At 36.4% G+C, this 20,145-nt stretch overlaps 2 protein-coding genes across 2 annotated transcripts in view; one reads left to right on the top strand and one right to left on the bottom strand.

Annotated features, from left to right (window-relative positions):
- LOC121407280 (hydrocephalus-inducing protein homolog) overlaps positions 1-20,145 on the top strand; it is a 90,358-nt gene that overhangs the window by 68,018 nt on the left and 2,195 nt on the right. The window contains 9 exon segments of the mRNA XM_041598259.1: positions 77-246; positions 1,241-1,406; positions 2,211-2,516; positions 3,313-3,482; positions 10,098-10,233; positions 17,377-17,673; positions 18,418-18,581; positions 19,232-19,382; positions 19,621-19,851. Coding sequence (XP_041454193.1) covers positions 77-246; positions 1,241-1,406; positions 2,211-2,516; positions 3,313-3,482; positions 10,098-10,233; positions 17,377-17,673; positions 18,418-18,581; positions 19,232-19,382; positions 19,621-19,851 — 1,791 coding nt within the window.
- LOC121407279 lies at positions 12,175-15,170 on the bottom strand. The gene is made up of 2 exons (XM_041598258.1): positions 14,418-15,170; positions 12,175-13,741 (listed from the first exon to the last, which is right to left on the bottom strand). The coding sequence occupies exon 2, from the start codon at positions 13,721-13,723 to the stop codon at positions 12,407-12,409; it is 1,317 nt and encodes a 438-aa protein (XP_041454192.1). The 5' UTR covers positions 13,724-13,741; positions 14,418-15,170; the 3' UTR covers positions 12,175-12,406.

Below are 20,145 nucleotides of genomic sequence, written 5' to 3'. Positions count from 1 at the left end.
TGATGATATCACTTTGGTAATCTATTGCTCTTCAAACCTAGATATGTTTTCTCACTGACATTTCTTCTTCTTTCAGATTGCCAATGGTCCATCGTACGAGGTGAAGATCGTAGGTCATGGGGTTGCCCCCGGTCTTCATTTCTCCTTCCCTCAGTATGACTTTGGACCATGTTTCATCCATCGAGCTGGAATGCCTACCCACTCTAAGACACTGACACTCACCAACAGAGACAGCAAAGACATCAGGTAATAAGGCTTTCTGCTAGATGTTTCTAACTTTAACAATTTTCATCATAAAGCTTATTGATTGATTGTGGAGGCTGATTTTATGATTGATCACACACAATAATCAGTGCTATCAATCATACAAATCAGACCAACAATCAATTGCTATACTTTATGTTACAGGACCTTGATAACCCTTTCATAGGTACTACAACAGATACTCAATCACTGTGAGTGATATCAACTGATGTAGAAATACAATTTCGTTGATTATATTTCTCATTGATAACAAGCATTTGAGGGGAAAATTGAATATTTCTAATAATCTGATTAAGGCTGTAGGAAATGTATTCATATTTTGTTAAAACACGGAAAAATTGATGGGTGATGTCTCATTCAACACAAGGTCATCATTCATGCATGAAGTTGTGTGTGCCTTACAATCACAAACATTGGCCCTTATTCTGAAGTCAGGTTTAACTTACACTATGGTCTAACTCTGTGCAAAATTATGAGGAGGCAAAAAAATAAAAAATTCTGCTCGTATTGAATATTTGTTGTCTTTACTGTTTTATTTCTCTTTACTTTCATAATGAAAAAACATTTCAGTTTTCATTTTGAGACCGTAATAAATGATTTGAATGTCATAAGAGTTAATAAATTGAATATGTAAATAGAGATTTGTGCCCCAATTGGCTTTTCACCTTAAAACAGGATTTAAATTAAACCTGAGTTCAGAATAGGGCCAATGTGTTGAGCTACCACCCAATTTACGATACCTCCTGGGAAGAAAATTAATAATTTAGATTTTCATAATAATATTAATAACAAGATTTGTGTGGTATGTTATGCTTTTAATTTGTAAGCTCAAAATCTTCTCTCTACAAATGAAATATCTGGAATCTAACACAAACAAGTAATTAACTGGGTCCCTAATACCTTTGAAATTGAATTGATAATAAAAGCTGAGACAATGTCATCAACAACAATGCTGTTAATTCTCTTCAATTTGCAGTGTTGATTGCCTGTATACAAGCACATCCCACCTACATCTCCAGTTTGATGCAACGGTGTTGTCACCAGGAGAGAGCAAGGATATCACCTTTACATTCTATCCTAGAGAAACAATCAGATATCATGAGATCATTCAGTTTGAGCTCAATGGATTATCTCGCACACAGGTACGTGTTGAAGCATTTCTCTTTTGCTTCCAATATCCTCATGATGAAATATCAGTTTGTCTGATTAAACATTCAATATTCATTGTGATTGGAAGCATTAGAGACAATACTTCTGTTCTGTGGTTTTAACCAGCTGACCAAAGATTGATTTGAGGAGAATGAAGCCTGTGGAAGATGTTAGCTTATGTGATAAAGAAAAATGAACAAGAACACGATCAAGAAAAATTTGAGTAAAATTGGACAAACAGTAAGGAAGTTATCAGCATTTGAATGTCAAAACACTAATACTATGGAGGTCCTCCCATGGGCAATACAAGATGTCACAGATGTACAACTCTCCCCTTTGGACACTGGAAATACAACTTGAATTTTTTTTTTTTTCTTCCTTCCAATGACAATATATTCAATTCATCCATGATATAATGTTGTAAAACCAGTTTAATATGTTTTATCATAAAAAAAGCTTCCGATCTTGCAACAAACTAAATAACAAAGAAAATTATGTACTAAAGTAATGGAGAAATCGTACATGTGTGACATCACAGATGTTGGTTGCATTGCCAATTGGAAGATCTACATATCACTAATGATCTCAATATTCAAATGCTCATTACTTTGTTAGTATTCATCTGATATTCCTGTACCTTAACTTTCATTGATCTGTTATAATTTTATCTTTTATATGAATTCAACTGGTTTCAGGGGTAAACAAACATTTTCCATAGATCCTAGCCTAAGTTATCTTTGGTGCAGGACTCTTTAGGTTAAACTTACATATGATATTGTGATTCATGTTTAATTCAGGTCGAGATCTTTGGTCTTGGGACCGAGATGCGAGTGGAGGTGGCCAACTCTAAGGACCGCATCGTCAGCTTCGGGGCCTTGCGCATCGGCCAGGTGATCAAGAGAACTGTTCCTATCATCAACAACAGCCCTGCTCCTCTGTCTTTCAACGTAGCCATCACACCTCTCAACCCCATCCTGCAGCAGGTACCCAACGTCTTGAAACTGGCTCCCTCCCAGGAGATTAGCCTCAAGGCCAAGGGTGGGGCCTCACAGCTAGAGCTGGTCTTCAGTCCCAAGTGCCGCATCCCACAGTTCACGGAAGAGGTAAGAGAGGATGCAGATTTTATTGGGATGATTGAAATGCATGTATTTTTATCAGAGGTTCAATATTTAGTATGTCATTAAAGAATATTTCGTCATCACTTTTCACAATCGCAATCATCAGCATTGGAATTGTCTATTGGAGTTGTCATGGTCTCCTTCATCTCTTTCATCATCATTATCAATATCATCAACATCATCACCATCAGCAGCCGCATCGGCATCATCATCATCGTAATTGTCATCATCATCATCATCACCATCAAAATTATCATCACCATCATCAAACTCATCATCGTCATCATCATCAACAACATCATCAACATCATCATCACCATCATCATTATGATCATCATTAGCAAAACTGAAATCATCACCATATTCATCATCATTATCACCTTAACAATTAAATAATTATATCTATTTTTTATTGTTATATTCTGAAAAAAATTACCTAATAAGACACTTTGAGAAGAAGAAATAGAACGGTCAAGATGCATCAACAACAACTCAAGTGAAGACCTCATGTCTCAATTTCGATACCTGCTCCTGTTCAAATTTTTAAGGAGTTTAAGGGCTTCCTCATTCAGGCAAAAAGGAAATAAAAGAAATTTTTACCACTGAAACTAATGTATGCTGCATTTTTGAAAATGAAGATCTTAGTTCCAGTAGCAAAAAATAGAAACATCCCTACACCATTATAGTTTTACTATTTTTAAATTAATTGTAATGTTATCTGGACCACACATTCCATGGAATTTTACATTGTAACATCCTTCTTTCTTTGTATTCTTGCCAGATTATGTTGGAGTGTGCAGGTCTTTCTCAACCTCTATTGGTGGTGACAGGATCCTGCCAGGGAATCGAGATCAATCTGGACCAGGAATCCATCCCGTTTGGAGCCGTGGTCCTCAAGAGCAGTACCACCCGCAAGCTTCTCATGTACAACACGGGAGACGTCGGCGCTGCGTAAGTGCACTGTTACTTCCTTTCTTTCACCTGTTAAGGTGCTCTCAATCTACAGTCATAGTTGGTTGATTATAATGATAATGATAGCAATGATAATAATGATGAGAATGATAATAATGATAATAGTAGTGATGATTATTATGTTAGTAATAATCTTCATGATAAATTTCTATCACACTTATATATTGGGATAATGCTCTAAACCTTTTACAGATATGTCTTTGGATTTGGGCTTGCACACACATTATGTTTGTATTTTTACACTCCCTAGGGAGAACTCCAGAATGTTGGTTATGTTTCCCAGCTCAAATTGCTTAGCACTCTACATTACTCATCTAACACATTTGTGATTCATGACGAAAATCTCCGTTTTAGAGCAGGTATACCCCAGTTTCCCTTATCATGGACCCTTTGTGGTAGGGTCCATGCCCTTATCATCAATTCTCTTCTCCAAGTACTACAAATCCTAATTGCCCCAAGCATGAAATCTAAGTATTTAAGATAACACATGGCAGCATATATAGTCACAGCAGGGGGCCACACAGGATGGATTGCAATGTGTGTAGTTCTACAGTGCGTATCAAAAAAAAGTTTACACTTAGAAAAAATCCTGTAAAATTATACATTTATAATATCCTGAAGATTTTTCCACATTTTAACATTGGTACAGGTCCATTTAAGCAAATGACGATAAAACTGTCGAAAAATATTTCCGCTTGAGTGAGCACCACTTACTTTTGAAAAGTTAGTGAAAAATGATTTGCGCAGAACTTTGAAATAGTTATGTGAATAAAAGTAGACCTTAATCATGAATAACACGTGCAAATTAGCTAGTAAAATTGATTTGAAGATATCTTTTACCTATTTAACTTGTTTCTTTGCCCAAACCACTTCGAGGAGTGCATTGCGCCCCACCCCACTCCCCCACACACCAAGGCCATCGGGACGATATTTGCTTTACACTGAGCTGTGATTTACATGACATGGCTTAGGCTTGATTTTCATTTTGTCAATCATTGTCAAGCTTGGGAAAAGTGTGGAGAAACAAGTATTAAATAAAAAATTAAATGTAAACCCACTTAAAATGACAAAAACTTAGTGAAAAAATGCTAGAGATGTCTGATACAAACTTTGGTTCAGATTCAGTTATGTCCTCAGATCCAGCAGGCACAAAAAGGGTAAAAGTTGTGTATACTAAGTGTTAAAATTGCAATTTGGGTGGCAAAATTGTTAGAAAATGTTTGAATGTATCCGTTTTATTTCAATTGACTAAAAGTGCAAGGGAAATGTATGAGAAATGTTTCGCAGGGTAAGTTTGATTTCACCCTTTCCCCTTGACACAGCGTACAAACGATCACATTACGAAAATTTCCCGTTTGATTCTCGACCTCACTTCGGACTGCAAACTGCGGTTTCATACCCCGATTTGTGTTTGGAATATCTCAAACAACTTTTCCAACCCCGATAAACCCATCTTGGCCAGGTAATCCCCTTGTCTCGATTTCACCACCACGGGCCAGCTAAATGAGCGTTGAGCCAAGGACGAAATGATAAACAACGCTGTGCTATTACGTAAGACTTGTCTGCCTGTAGAAGGATCTTCGGAATGAAATTATTGTATTCGATATTAATCACGTTTTCAAAGGCATATTACATTCAGACATCCAATACTAGTCCATTTTCAATTTCGAACGAAGAAAATCGACCTTGAAATAAGGAAAGTAAGCGAATAAAAATTACGGTATGCTTAGCATGCAAGGACCGCGATGCATGCATAGTTTCTGTCCGTCCAGCAAGAAAATGGGTTCACTCGCGCAATGATACAGTCTTAACGTTCGAAAAATAGAAGTAATGGCATACCAACATACAAAGTATAATAATCATGCTGCTGATATGCACAAAAATATGAAATCATTATTTTTTTTACCCCAAAGTCTTATTCATAATTTAAATACAAACTATGCCTGTAACTATTTTTTTAATCGCAAACGTATTATTGCACCATACGTGGTTCTCCGGTAAACTGCCCATGTGCGCTGCATCCATTCCACCGTTTGTTTTGGGTCGTTTATACTTTTAGTTTCCACCATTAAATGTCTAACTTAGATATGTTGTGCTAATTTTTTTGTAAGTCAAAATGTTCATCGTTGGAGAGCGAGTTCAGGCGATTGATGAGTTGGGAATTAGATGGAGTGTTGGAAAGATCGATCACGTGTCTTAGTTTACAAAACCGTGTGCCCGTTGAACCCCGATCCCTTCAGTGCCCATTTTTAATATGTTCCCCTTCCTCAAGTACATCTTGTTGAATAATCACTTTAAAAAAAGTTGTTTTTTTGCCCCCCCCCCCTTAGCCCCCTTTTCATAGTGAAAGTTCTTTAACAGTGTCCTTTTTTATCTTTGATCAAGCGACCCATTTGAACATGCCCATATTTGATTGTGATAAATGTCTGTTTTATTTTCTAGTTCAAAATTTGTCATTCTGCTAATATGAGGTGATTAAAATTAGCGCCCTGTCCTTTTTGTCGGGAGAAAGAGAGAGAGAAAATAGAGATGGGGTGGAATTTCCACCCCATCTCTATTTCTCTCTATATATCTTTAACCAGGGCGCCGGAAGCGAGGGGGGCAGGGGGGCACTTGCCCCCCCCCCAAATTTTTTGGGGGGGCAAAACGAGATTTTGCCCCCCCCCCATGTGCCCCCCTGAAAGTAGAAAAATGATAAATTTTTAAATAATTAAAGGACAAAAGTATACGATGAAGGCACTTTTATGCCCAAAAATTGTCATTTCTATTGTCAAAAATGAGCAATTTTGCCCCTGACGGGGCAATTACATTATCATAGTAAGCCTGGCGTCTTTTGACGAACAGTTCCTCTGTGAAACATACCTTTGAAAAGCCCCTTTTCCATCTTATTACAGTGTGATAACGTTTAACCTTTTAATGAATACATTTCAGACTAAAACCGAATGGCAAGCTAATTTTCTTTAATATCTAAACCTACAAATTATGAAAAAGATGGATATCTTCTTAGATAAATGATTTGATTTTATATATTTCGATCCAAAAAGTGAAAAAAAAATCAAGCACGTTTTGAAATAAAAAGATGGCTGTGTATTTATGAAAGCGCAAGCGATTTTATTATTTTTATAATATGTCCTGAAAGTTTTCTTTTTTCCCAATTATTCACCTCCCTTCCATCATTCAACTTTCTTCCCGGTCCTATCTTTCTTCTTATTTTTCGCCTCACCTTCCGCCGCTTCGCCCCTTGATCTACCTATGATGACCCCTCCCACGGCAGGAATTTTGTGAAAAATGGAGTATAAGTCTCGTTAATAGAGTGTTTAAAAACAAATTTGGGGGATAAAGCATAGTTAAAGTTCATTGTGAAGGATTAATCATAACTCATGAAAACTATTCGTTATACTGAGTACGCAAACAATGAAAATATTCTCAGTATATTCCAAGTAAATTTGGAATAAAGGGAAAGTGAATTGGATTAACAAAGGTATGATTTTACTGGGTATGGAACATTCTCGTCTAACCGTCTATGCACTAAATTCAGAGGCGATTTTCTTTTTTCATCATTTTTATTAGTTATGAAATTGACAATGGCCATCGATGTCATCAATGTCATCACTCTTTGGCTGGTATATAGGGCTAGGTGAGAGTTGGAGAATAGTTGGGCCGGTATGCCTTTTCTTTTCCTAACCAAGTTCTTAACAAAAACTATCTGTTTATATATATTTCGAAATTCGAGGATACATGTGTATAATTTCGATTTGAAATTATGTATTTTTTCCATAATAAAAAAGCACAAATAGTAGGGGGACATTTGATATTATGTACCCCTTTCCAAAATGGTAGGGGGACGCATCCCCCTGTCCCCCTGGGATTTCCGCCCATGGTGATGGGGGAGCTTTTGCATTTTCTAGAATAAAATTGAAAGATTTCGTGCACACTTTGGGTGAATTTTGTGAATTTTGCCCTCTCGATCGGTGGCCCCCGGATGCATACGGTCATGTTTGTCATCTTAAAGTCTTTAAAAGGCCTATATTACATTGGTTTAAAACAATAGAGTTTGCAATAAGGCTCGTAATTTGCTGGAACTGCGACCCTGATCATGAAGAAACACCAGTCTGGGTCAGAAGGGAGGAAACAGGAGCAAAAAGAACCCCAAGACTGTTTAATTCTCAAGAAATTTATTTTTGAATGCTCTTAGAAACGCAACTTTTACACTAAATTTTTACACCCTCAACCACACCCTCTCCCGCTCGATCGCTTCCGTATCTCACGCTTTCAAAAATATTGTGCCCCCTTCGGGATTTTGCCCCCCCCCAAAAAAAAAAAAAAAAAAAAAACTGAAAGTGTTCCGGCGCGCCTGGGTGGAAACAAATCTGAAAGAAAACATGAAACCAAGAAAGGTATTTCAGAGGGAGGTTTACCGTATACACAGGCTATAGGCCTACAAAATAAGAACAATAATGGGAGATAAAGATAAAGAAGATCACCTGCTAATAACGCATGTGAATTAGAAAACGTTCTGAATAGATATGAATAGAACATTGAAATGCTATCCAAACATTGTGATTCATAATGCTGGTCTTTGTATTTTAATGTTCTATGTATAGGCCTACACCTCAACTTTGAGAAAAGGACATTTATAGGCCTTACTACAGATATGATTGGCAAATGCACGTTCTTTAGAGGTGTAGAAAGGGGGTGGATGAAGAAAATAAGTCTAGAAAGAAAAGAATTAGACAGCCAGACAGAGAGAAAGAAGGAAAGAAAGGAAGGAAGAAAGAAAGAAAGAAAGGAAGGAAGAGAGAGAGAGAAAGAAAGAAAGAAAGAAAGGAAGGAAGGAAGGAAGAGAGAGAAAGAAAGAAAGAAAGAAAGAAAGAAGAAAGAAAGAAAGAAGGAAGGAAAGAAAGAAAGAAAGAAAGAAAGGAAGAAAAAACTTTCTATCAACGCGTGTATACATCCATGCGCTCGCCGGAACTACACACATTGCAATCCATCGTGTGTGGCCCCCTGCTGTGACCGTAGATGCTGGGGTGAATTATCTTCGGACCGAGGTCAAGAAACAGGTGTTTCTATACTTAAATTTCATGCTTGAGGGCAATAGGATTTGTATTACTGGGAGAAGATATTTGATGATAAGGAAAAATGGGGTATACAGCCCTCAAACGCGAGATTTTCGTCATGATTTCTGCGCAAACAGATTTCTGCGAGCTTTACAAAAATGGACAGTGCTCGCTCAAGTGTAACATTCTGTCAAAACTTTTACTTTCATTGGATAGATGAGACCCAAACCCAGGATTGTATGTGAAAATATTACCCACATGTTGTATATTTTTAAATTCCCAGGGCTTTTTCAAAGTGTAAACTTTTTTTTGATACGCACTGTAGAGCCTACTATGGAGTTCCATGTATACACGCAGTGAAAGTGCAACTTTTTTCTTCCTTCCTTCCTTCCTTCCTTCCTTCCTTCCTTCTTCTTTCTTTCTTTCTTTCTTTCTTTCTTTCTTTCTTTCTTTCTTTCTTTCTTTCTTTCTTTCTTTCTTTCTTTCTTTCTTTCTTTCTTTCTTTCTTTCTTTCTTTCTTTCTTTCTTCTTTCTTTCTTCCTTCCTTCCTTCCTTCCTTCCTTCCTTCCTTCCTTCCTTCCTTCCTTCCTTCCTTCCTTCCTTCTTCCTTCCTTCCTTCCTTTCTTCCTTTCTTTCTTTCTTCCTTTCTTCCTTTCTTTCTTTCTTTCTTTCTTTCTTTCTTTCCTTCTTTCTTTCTGTCTGGCTGTCTTATTTTTTTTCTTTCTAGACTTATTTTTCTTCATCCACCCCCTTTCTACACCTCTAACGAACCTGCATTTGCCCAATTAAAAAAAATAATGACTTCATATTTGTTTGCATATCAGCAGCATGATTATTATACTTTGTATGTTGGTATGCCATTCTTTTTTTTCGAACGTTAGGACCATCTTTGCGCGAGTGAACGGCATGCATCCCATATTTTCTTGCTGGACGGACAGAAACTATGGGATGCATCGTGGTCCCTCCATGCTAAGCATACCGGAATTTGTATTCGCTTACTTTCCTTATTTCGAGGTCGATTTTCTTCGTTCGAAATTGAAAATGGACTAATATTGGATGTCTGAATGTAATATGCCTTTGAAAACGTGATTAATATCGAATACAATAATTTCATTCTGAAGGTTCTCCTACAGGCAGACAATTAAGTCTTACATAATAGCACAGCTGTTGTTTATCATTTCGTCCTTGGCTCAAACGCTCACCACCACGGCCTGTGGTGGTGAAATTGAGACAAGGGGATTACCTGGCCAAGATGGGTTTATCGGGGTTGGAAATGTTGTTGAGATTTTTCAAATGAAAAATGGGGTATAGGACCGCAGTTTGCAGTCTGAACTGCGGTCGAGAATCAAACGGGGGGTTCACGTAATGTTAATAGCACTGTTTTGAAGGGCACCTATGTTTACTGTAGTAGATTATAAAGAATTATTTTTAGTTAATTTTTTTAATTTTAATTTCTAGTCCAGAAAATGTTCTAGGATAAACTCCTCAGTATGACTTTTTGTTTCTAATCTCACATCTCCCTGTCATTACCTTTTAGATTCAAATGGAATGCAGACAAGTTTGCCCCTGATTTTGCCATCAGCCCATCGGAGGGTTATATCTCACAAGGAATGACAGTGACCTTTGAGGTCAAGTTCCAACCAACCAAAGTTTGCCAGGATATCAGATACGATGTAAGTTTGGCTTCTCACAATCATTTAAAGGGGAACTTATATTATGGAAAGACAACTATGATTAATGAATAACTTTATCAGCAATCAAGTTCATTCATGTATGTATATATGATCAGATGTGGGGTCATTAGGTAAATGGTCACAATATTTCTAAATAGACCTCTCTCCCAATAATTGAAGAACTGCATGAAGTTGAAATCTAGTTCTTTTTATGAACTATAGAAAGAATGATATTATAAAAAAGTCTTGATTTCATCTTGTTTTATTAGGGGAAATGGAACAAATGGTTCCAATGATATTGTTTTTAACTAGAACCAATTGGTAACTGGTTTGAATTACGCCATAAAATGACACTTTCTGCTTCAAACGAACCATGTTCGCCAAATGATGTTTGGCAGCAAATTTTATTCAATACCAAAACAAGTTGCCATTGCTGAAACAACCCCAATTTCAGCTAAAACTGGAGTAATTAACAATCAAGTAATTTCTCTTATTTTCTGTATCATGATAGCTCAAATATTCATGTTCTATTGCTGTCATTTGTTATCTTCTTTTTAATACCTGTTATCTGTTATCTTAAGTAGTCATCCCCTTTAAGCATTGCCACTCTTGCACTTATTGTTTTAGTGGGAGCAACACAATGCACTTTAAAGTAGGAAGTACTTGAAAAATGTTTATTTTAAGATCACAACCATACGGCCCCTAATTTGATATTTCCTTGTATCTGCAATATTATCTTTAGATCAGCATACTTGTATTTACAGTCCAAGTGTACACTGGAAGATAGAATTATCATAGAGACGTGTATGCGCAGTGCTTTGTAACAGAAAGGAAAAGGTGCTATGAAGACTGAATATTGAGTTGGATTGGATATTTTTTTTTTAATTTTATCAAATCAAGTCGAATCCAACAAGTTCAGTTGAATCAATACATTTGCATTTAACCAGCTAAACATTAATATCAGTTCTTGATAAAAATCAATAGTTATATCACTTTTTGAAACAAAGATATTACTGATCGCCACTTTGAATTGATAGCATTATCCACCGCATGTGGTGAACATGTAAAATAGCCTGCGCAACAACAAACTCTTGGAATGAATTTGAATGGATATTCTTTTAATAATTTTTAATACCTTTTATTAATGTTTAAAAAGGATCTTAAATGTGCAAGCTTTCCCTAAGGGGAAGTTCACCCAGAAATCATTTGTATTTGATTAGACAGTCTCCATCAAGTGCTTTGGCCTCATGGGAAAAGTTCCCTATATGTAATAAGTATTATTGCAGGAAATACAAAAAATAAATTGCTGAGGTATTTGAAAAATCCACAATTTTGTGGATTCTCCAATGTATTTTTGCCAAATATTCATCAATATGTTCCTTTAACTTTTTTTCTCTGCTTTTATTAAAATCAACCTGACTTCATGGTGAAAGATAACAAATTTTAAAGATTGAAACTGGATTGTAAAGAATAAACCAGCTGAATGTATAAGGTGTACTAAAACAATAATCAGATATGATTGTATTTATAAAGAGCAAATCCTATCATAGTATTGCGAAGGCTTATTTGGTCTATTAAATGACCATGAACTTTAGAAAATGAGAACAAGCATCAATGCTTTGAAAGAGCATTGGTGTAAATAAATATTCAGATTTTTATCATTTTCACTACAACTTACAGGCCTTAATTTCAATATTTGGGGGCAAGTTTAGCCACTGTTCCAAGGAGCACATTTTTATATTACAGCACAAATGGGAAAGATTTAAAAAAAGCACACAATATATCCCAGGCCAGTGAAAGTTGCATTGTGGCTAATCAATAGGACATCCAAAGCCAAGGTTTGACAGACCTGATAGCAAACCTGTAATAGAATTGTTATTATCACAAGTCTTTATGAAACAGGAATCTGGGTCTCTGACTCTTCATAATGGTCATCACTTGTAAGTATTGGACAAACCAAGAACCTTGCTTGTATTTGACTTGAACATGTCATTGATGACAGACTTGCCAATACTGATTAGGTTCATGGAATGTTTTCTTGGTCATGGAAGTAGCACAATGTTCATCGTAGATTTTATAAATTTAGATTTAGTTGGGTTGTATGGACATAGAACGATGCTTGAAGCTGATTGTTTAGATGTCCATCTTGGTCATGGAGCATTTATCTGATTCTTTAAATTTTAATGAAGTATAGTTTCTTGGTCATAGAGGCAAATGCTAGGAGCCTTGGTGATAGACACACAAGCTTGCACCATGTTTCAGTGGTGGGGACGATATTGAGTGCCATGTATTGAGTGAAGTCCGTTAGTTGGGTTCCTCTGAGCTTGTACCTTGATAGTAACATAAGACCAGATCTTGGCCTCACCCTTGCCACAAAGACATGGTCAAGAGGATCCACTGCTGCATAGAGGAACTCCTCATTTTCCAGGGAGTTAACACAACTTCCGATGCATCCATTCTTATCAAAGATGGCTACAATGCTGAGCGTTGCCGTACCTGAGCTTACAATGATGGCACCTGACTTGGCCACACAAACCTGTGAAGGGATCATCTTTCCGGTGGGAATGACTCGCTCAGGTGCATCCTTTCCCAAGACAAAGGAGTAGATTTCTGGGTTGCCATTGACAGCATAGAGATTATTGCAATGATCACAGCATACATAATAATACTTTGTGAAGTTTTTGTACCGAAACTGACGGGCTGTTAGCTTGCCATCGATGTTGCACTCTTGGATTCCCTCTTTACCGAGGGAAATCACGGCTCTGCCATCGGTCAAGATGGCTACACTTCGGATGGCTCCTAGGTTGTGGAAGTGTTCTCTATGATCACCTGTTGACTTGTACAGTTGTGCTCCATGAAGACTGCTCCCGTAAACAATTAAAACTGTCTCAGGAGCAAACAATGCCATGTCCCGAATCCCGGCTGGAAGATCTACCACTTTGAGGATGATCAAGGGAACTTTTCGTGGTGGCTCCAGAAAATGGGATGGAACTTCATAGTTCCCTATAGAAGGGCTTGCAGAAACTGCCAAATCAGTCCTATTATTGTCCACTGATCTGCGTGGTCTGTCTGGTACCTTTGGAGGAATAGATGATGGTTGTTCTGAACCTGATGAGGGCACTCCTACTCTCATCTTGCGAATTGCTGGGACAGGTTTTATCTTTGTGTCTTGTTGGCGTTTCTCAACCGAGGAATGCACCAGAAAGGAGGAAGCAGAAAGGGACTTGTGGTTTTTATAGTCGTCCACAAGGGAGTTGACAGTATTGTTGGGTGGAAGGCCATTCACTTTGCTATTCCCAAGCATGCACTTTCTCCTGCAGACAGGGCAAGTCAGGTGGTTTGGATTCTTGCGTTTGATATTGTCCAGGTTTTGAAGACATGCCTTGCAGAAGGTGTGTCCACAAAAGAGGAGAGTTGCCTTGTCAAAAATGTCCAGGCACAGTGGGCATATCAAGCTCCTGTTACAGGATATTTCCTCTGCCTCTGCCATTCTTAGTGCCTTCAAAGTCTAAGAATAAAAAAAAAAAAGAATTAAAGTATTGTCATTTAAGGCAGTTAAGTAAAATTGGTGATATCGTTACAGAAGTAATTAATTGGTGTCTTCAACTTTTGTTTGATGTGTACCCATTGATTAATGATACTTATTCCTCTGCCCGATGTAGGGGGTTGCCAATTATGGAATTATGTTTTGGGTCGTCTGTCCATCCAACTGTCCAATGTTTGTTCTCAACATGATTGCAGAATAACTTTAAACATATGTCTTGTATATAGGAGTGATAATGCTCTGATTAGATTTGAAGTCAAAGGTAAAGCTCACAGCGGTCATTGCATGTAATATACATTGAATTATATTATTGCAAAAATTCACATTAATTGAAAGCGATCAATTTATTGAATAAAATAAGGCTTCAGTTGATTACAATATCAGTTACAGTTTCAAAAAGGTCTCCCACAAGAAAACATTAATAATAATGAATAACTAATTACTTGTGTGTTTTGAAACATCTGTATTAAGTGCCCTGTAAATGTTATTATTATAATTATTATATACAAATATTATTATTTGATTATCAAAAGTTGTGATATTTAGTAGCTTTGGACACTTGGTATTCCTTAATAACAAGTTTTATGAAATAGATACAAATTTACCAAAGAAAATCATGATTAGGTAAATGCATACTTACTGTATTTGATGACTTGTACTGGCAAACTGTACTATAAAGAAACAACTTGGTTTATGCATCACTCCTTAGTGAGAGTAGTAGTTATAGTTTAACTAACCACGGTAAGAGAAAGATTACAGGAATTTACAATGCTACACTGAAACTTTGCAAATCAAGCAACACCTTTCTTCCTTGTTTAGAAGTGATTACTGTACAAAACAGAAAGCAAGACCAAACTTTTTGAGGATATATTTGGAAAATACTAGGCTCCAATTTCTGTTCTGAAACTGCAAGAAAACGATTGAAAACAAGCTTCCTCATTGGCCGATGCTGCTTTTATTCTGCCTTCAAAGTCATGTGATTGACATACAGAATGAACAGGGATGATATAGCATACTGGCTGCCAGTCTTTCTTGGTAGAGCTTCCCTGTAAATTCCTTTGTTTTTTATTTTGATTTATTCAATTTCCCTATTTCAAGATACTGTACGTTAAGATACATAATTTGAATATAATCAAACTTCAGTAGGAGAACCTGAATATACTGATCTTCAAGGAGACAAAAACAATTTTTAGTCCAGAGTGTGCAAACATGTGTTATTTACATCTTCTGCATTGAATTTTGCCCATAAAGTCAAACAGGTTCCTGATATGGTCCCAGGGGATGTAACTCGGGAAGAGTCAATAAAATCAAAACACTTTGTAACAGTAAATGAGTGGTTTTGAAGTAAAATACAGAAATACGGAAGTAAAATTTTCAAAACCTTCAAAGGCGTTGAATAATTTTTTGACGACTGCCTGGTTTTGGAGGTGCAGTTTTCCGGGATTGTTGGGGAGAGACTTCCTGTGGTTGTCATGATTTCATCCCGAAAAGAAGCCTATAAAAATCATTGTCTCCCAGATTTTTTTAATCGATTGCTTCAGTTGAAAAGTGTGAGAAAGAACCTCTGCTTTGAAAAAAAAGAAAAAAAATTATTGAGAAACTTTTGACTAGTATTTAAGATTTGAATGATATATAGAAGTATAATATTGATGGGAGTCATGAGAATTTATTTTGATGTGAAAGTGATTATATTTGCAGTATATATCTTGTTGCTTGTTTAGTATTCTATCTTTCTCCCATAATGTGATATTTGTATTCACAGGTTTTTTCTTTCACTATTTTCTTGCTATATTTGAGAAAAATGTTAAACAAAATGTTATACAATGTTATCCAAAATTTGTAAACAAATTTTCAGCATTACTCCTATGTGTTTAAGATCACATGCTCAATCTGTAATGAAAATCATGAAAATGTTATACAAAAATTCAATTTTTTGTATGAAATGTAAAGTTCTCAACAAGGTATGTTCAAATGCGAAATTAAAGGACAAGTCCACCCCAACAAAAACTTGATTTGAATAAAAAGAGAAAAATTTAACAAGCATAACACTGAAAATTTCATCAAAATCGGATGTAAAATAAGAAAGTTATGGCATTTTAAAGTTTTGCTTATTTTCAACAAAATAGTTATATGAACGAGCCAGTTACATCCAAATGAGAGAGTTGATGACATCACTCACTCACTATTTCTTTTGTATTTCATTATATGAAATATGAAATATTGTCATTTTCTCGTCATTGTCATGTGAAATGATGTGTCATTCCTCCCTAAACACATGGAATTCCATTATTTTAACATTTTGTGCTTCAGACAAAGAGGTCCTAATCGTCAAATTCGTAAAAATTGAAATATTGTATAATTCAAACAATAAAAAACGAAAGAAATAGTGAGTGAGTGACATCATCGTCTCTCTCATTTTGATGTAACTGGCTCGTTCATATAACTATTTTGTTGAAAATAAGCGAAACTTTGAAATGTCATAACTTTCTTATTTTACATTCAATTTTGATGAAATTTTCAGCATTGTGCTTGTCTGATTTTTCTCTATTGATTCAAATCAACATTTTTCTGAGGTGGACTTGACCTTTAAGTATGACAAATTTTCTGAAAAATCTTTGTTTCAGTTTCAGTGAACTCATTTGGGTTAAAAATATATGTGAGACTAAAGACAGATATTGTGTTTGCTATTTTGCTATTCAGGAAAACGATCTTCATTTTCCCCCTTTTCCTGGTGTATGCATTTATACATTATAAAGTATTTCCTCTTTTTGTAATACTTTTGTGTTTTAAAGAGGAAACAATAGGCGAGTGTGACTTGGCAACTGACTGGAATACAAAGAGCCTAATGAGTTTACCATTCTTAGTCAAATGAACAGATGTTGATTTTACATTATCAAACTTATTTATCATGATTGTGCTTTCTTTCTATTTTTATGCTTCTTCCTATCAAAGATGGCTGCAGGAGGCATTAGTATTATTCTAATATTTGATTTGATTTGGTTTTATTTATTCATATTCTATATTCACAAAGACATGATTATTTACAATAATAATACATAGAATTTGTATAGCGCATTTTCCATAATTAGATGTTCAAGGTGATTCGGACCAAATTAAAGAAGAGAAAAACAAATTCAATGTAAGGTTAAGTGTAATATGTGTTTTGAAATGTTTGACTGTACAAATCAGTCATCCAATGCATACCTTTCTTTGTGCAGCAAATAATAGGAAAAAAGGAATACAGACTGACTAAACCAACTATCTGATTATGAGGGTGCAACTTTTTTCAGGCTTAATATGATCTAGTAGTGAGGGATTCAGAATCCGTCTAGTTTTTAATTGCACTTGCACTCTCCTCAAGTGTGGCAAACAGTTTGTTTCTAGGCCTTAGTTATAAACATTTAAACAAATTTATCCTAGCCTAGATGTAAAAAGTAGTGTTGATTTTACATTGCAAACTTATTTCTCATTGTTTTGTTTTCTATTTGTATGCTTCTTCCTATCGAAGGTGGCGAGAGGAGGCACTTTTGTTATTTCTATTATTCTATTTGATTTGATTTATTCATATTTTATATTCACAAATTTAATCTCCAATACAGAAACTGAGCTGCAGAATCGAGGGAGGACGCCCTCTCAAGTTGGTCCTGACTGGCATGTGCGTCGGCTGCCAGCCACAGAAGGAGATCCTTCACTTCAGCACCCACGTCCGTGTCAAGGATACGCGCAGCCTGACCCTCCACAACCGCACCAATCAGCGATGGGAACAGCTCCGGCCGGTGATAGAGGGGGAACACTGGACAGGTGCTGAGGCAATCACTGTGGAACCCCAACACAGCAAAGCCTATGAGCTCATCTACAGGCCTCTGGTCATGACAGCCGAGGGCAAGAAACATACGGTGGGTTTGAAACATATTCATTTTGGCATTGGCGTGCGGATGGTGGGGGAGTTGGGGGACATGCATCCCCCTTCAAATTTCCATGACCAAGAACAAAAAGGCAGACAAAGAAAGAAAAAAGGGTTGAATATATTATTTTATTAAAAAGGTCAACATTTTTGCTCACTTGCTTTGCTTTGCTTTCTTGCAGGGTTTTCTTTTCTAGATATTTTGCCCCAAATGTCATGTCTGGCGCCTCAAAAATTTTGGCTCATTACCCTACTGTCCTGTTGGCCTTAACATAAAATAATATCAATCGATTCTACAATATACTACAATATACTACAATACATTACAATTTTGTACAATACTATATATGTGTACATAATATTGATATTCATTGTACCTCCTCCCAGGAATATATAAATACTGTCATATACATCATATTGGACAAACTCAAAGATACAGATAAAAATTCCTTCATGCATATGAATTTGGCTTTGTTATATTGCAGTTTGGAATCCACTTATATATAGTCTTTGTCCCTCTCCAGATTCATCATCCAAACCCAATCTTTTGAAAGCAAAACAGATACATTGTTCTTTAAAAGGTTGCCATTTGCAGTATTGTTTGGGAGTTTTTTTTTTCATTCTTATATGAAGGTTTGCTCTATGCAGGTAAATAATTACACATTTGAAAGCATGATTTCTGTATTAATAAGAGCATAGTCATGAATGGCAACTTATTCCTTTATCTACCTTACAGGGCAGTGTATTCTTTGCTTTACCTGATGGCTCAGGATTGATGTACAACATGGTAGGTGTGTCTGAACCACCCAAGGCTGCAGGAAACATCACCAGGGATATCCCGAGTAAAACACACTACACAGAGAGCCTTTCTGTCTCCAACTGGCTGAAGAGACCGCAAAGGTATGTATTGTTTTGGTATGATGCTGATTGGTCTACACCTGCTTTGTCTACTTTCCATTTGGTCTCATTTACAATTTTAACTTTCAGTTAGGCTATAACTATTTCATATAATATCCACTTGGTCTAAGATACTAAATTTAGTCTATAAGGATAGATGAACCAAATTTTCATTTGACAAGGTATGATTAGTAGATGAAGTGGAAAATTAGACAATCTGGGCATTAGACTATATATTAGACTAAATGCCCATTAGACTAAATGAAGTGTATACCAAAGAGAAATTAGATCAAATTGATAGACCACATGCCTGCATTTTAAGAGAATATATAAACCAGACAGTCTGCTTTCAGCCCCAGCCCCCCCCCCCTTGCCCAGTTAGGGTTAAACTAATAGGTGATTATGCTTCTATCTATGAGGCAAAATATTTAAGATTCATGTTTAATGTGTGGTTATATCGCATAATTGATCAAGCATCACTAGTTTTGAATTAGTTTATTCTATCAAATTTCAAAAAGCATGTAAAAGAAGTATAATGTGTGAGTATTAGCATCTCCCACAATATTTTGAAATGCATTTCCTATTTCTATCACCATTGAACAGTGCTTCATAATAGCCTGGAATTCATGTTTCCCTACCTAATTTAATTTCAGATTTAAGGCCAGTATTGAGATGATCAAACCGGACAAACTAGATCCAGCTACCACTCTGAAGGGCCTGGATTACATTGATGTTCCAGGTCTTAGCAAGAGGGACTACAAACTCAACTTCTTCTGCCACAAAGAGGCATCTTATGCTGCAAAGGTAGGAATTAGTCTTATTTAAAATCAATTGGACAGTGTTTCCCCAAGGTAGTGTGTGATTATAAAACATGCAGACAATATGGAAAGCTGACTGTTTCTGAAAAGATGAGTACTGCAAGCACCTTTGGTATTTGTCCATATCTTTGCACCAAGCTGGTAAACTCTCAGTCTTATTTAGTGTTTCATGAAGATTTTTGTCAGTGAATTTTTAGCATTATTATTCCTTGTCCCTACTACAGATCTTATTCCGTAATGAGCAGACCAACGAGTTCCAGTTCTACTACATCACCTTCAAGAGTACGCCACCGGGTATCATTGACATGGTGGAGATGAGCACACCGGTCCGTCTGAGTACCTCCCACACCATCACCCTTGAGAACCCCCTGTCATTGCCTGTCACCTTCCAGACTAACTGTGCCATCAATGATATCATGGTCCCGCCTCAGCTTATTGTGCCTCCACAATCAGAGGTAAGGCTTGTTCTCAATATGTTCAGATATTAGTTTGGTTCCATGACATTTGTTGCGGCAACAATTGCCCGCTCTAAATTCCACACAATAATCCCTACCCTAAACCTAACATTAAACCCTTTTGCTATAACCCTGCATCTTATGTGAAATTGAGCCCAGAGCAATTGTCACAGGAGTAAATGTTGTGTCACCATTGATTTCTTCTTTTTAAGACTTGAATAATCCATCAAAAGTTGATAAATAGTTTTAGCCATGCTTGGAATAAAAGAGAAATATGTCTCATCCAGGGCTACT

This window comes from Lytechinus variegatus, chromosome 2 (genome assembly GCF_018143015.1).
Source record: "Lytechinus variegatus isolate NC3 chromosome 2, Lvar_3.0, whole genome shotgun sequence".
NCBI lineage: Eukaryota > Metazoa > Echinodermata > Echinoidea > Temnopleuroida > Toxopneustidae > Lytechinus > Lytechinus variegatus.
The sequence above is the reverse complement of the archived record's forward strand: the minus strand, read 5'-3'. Positions and strand labels throughout refer to the sequence as shown.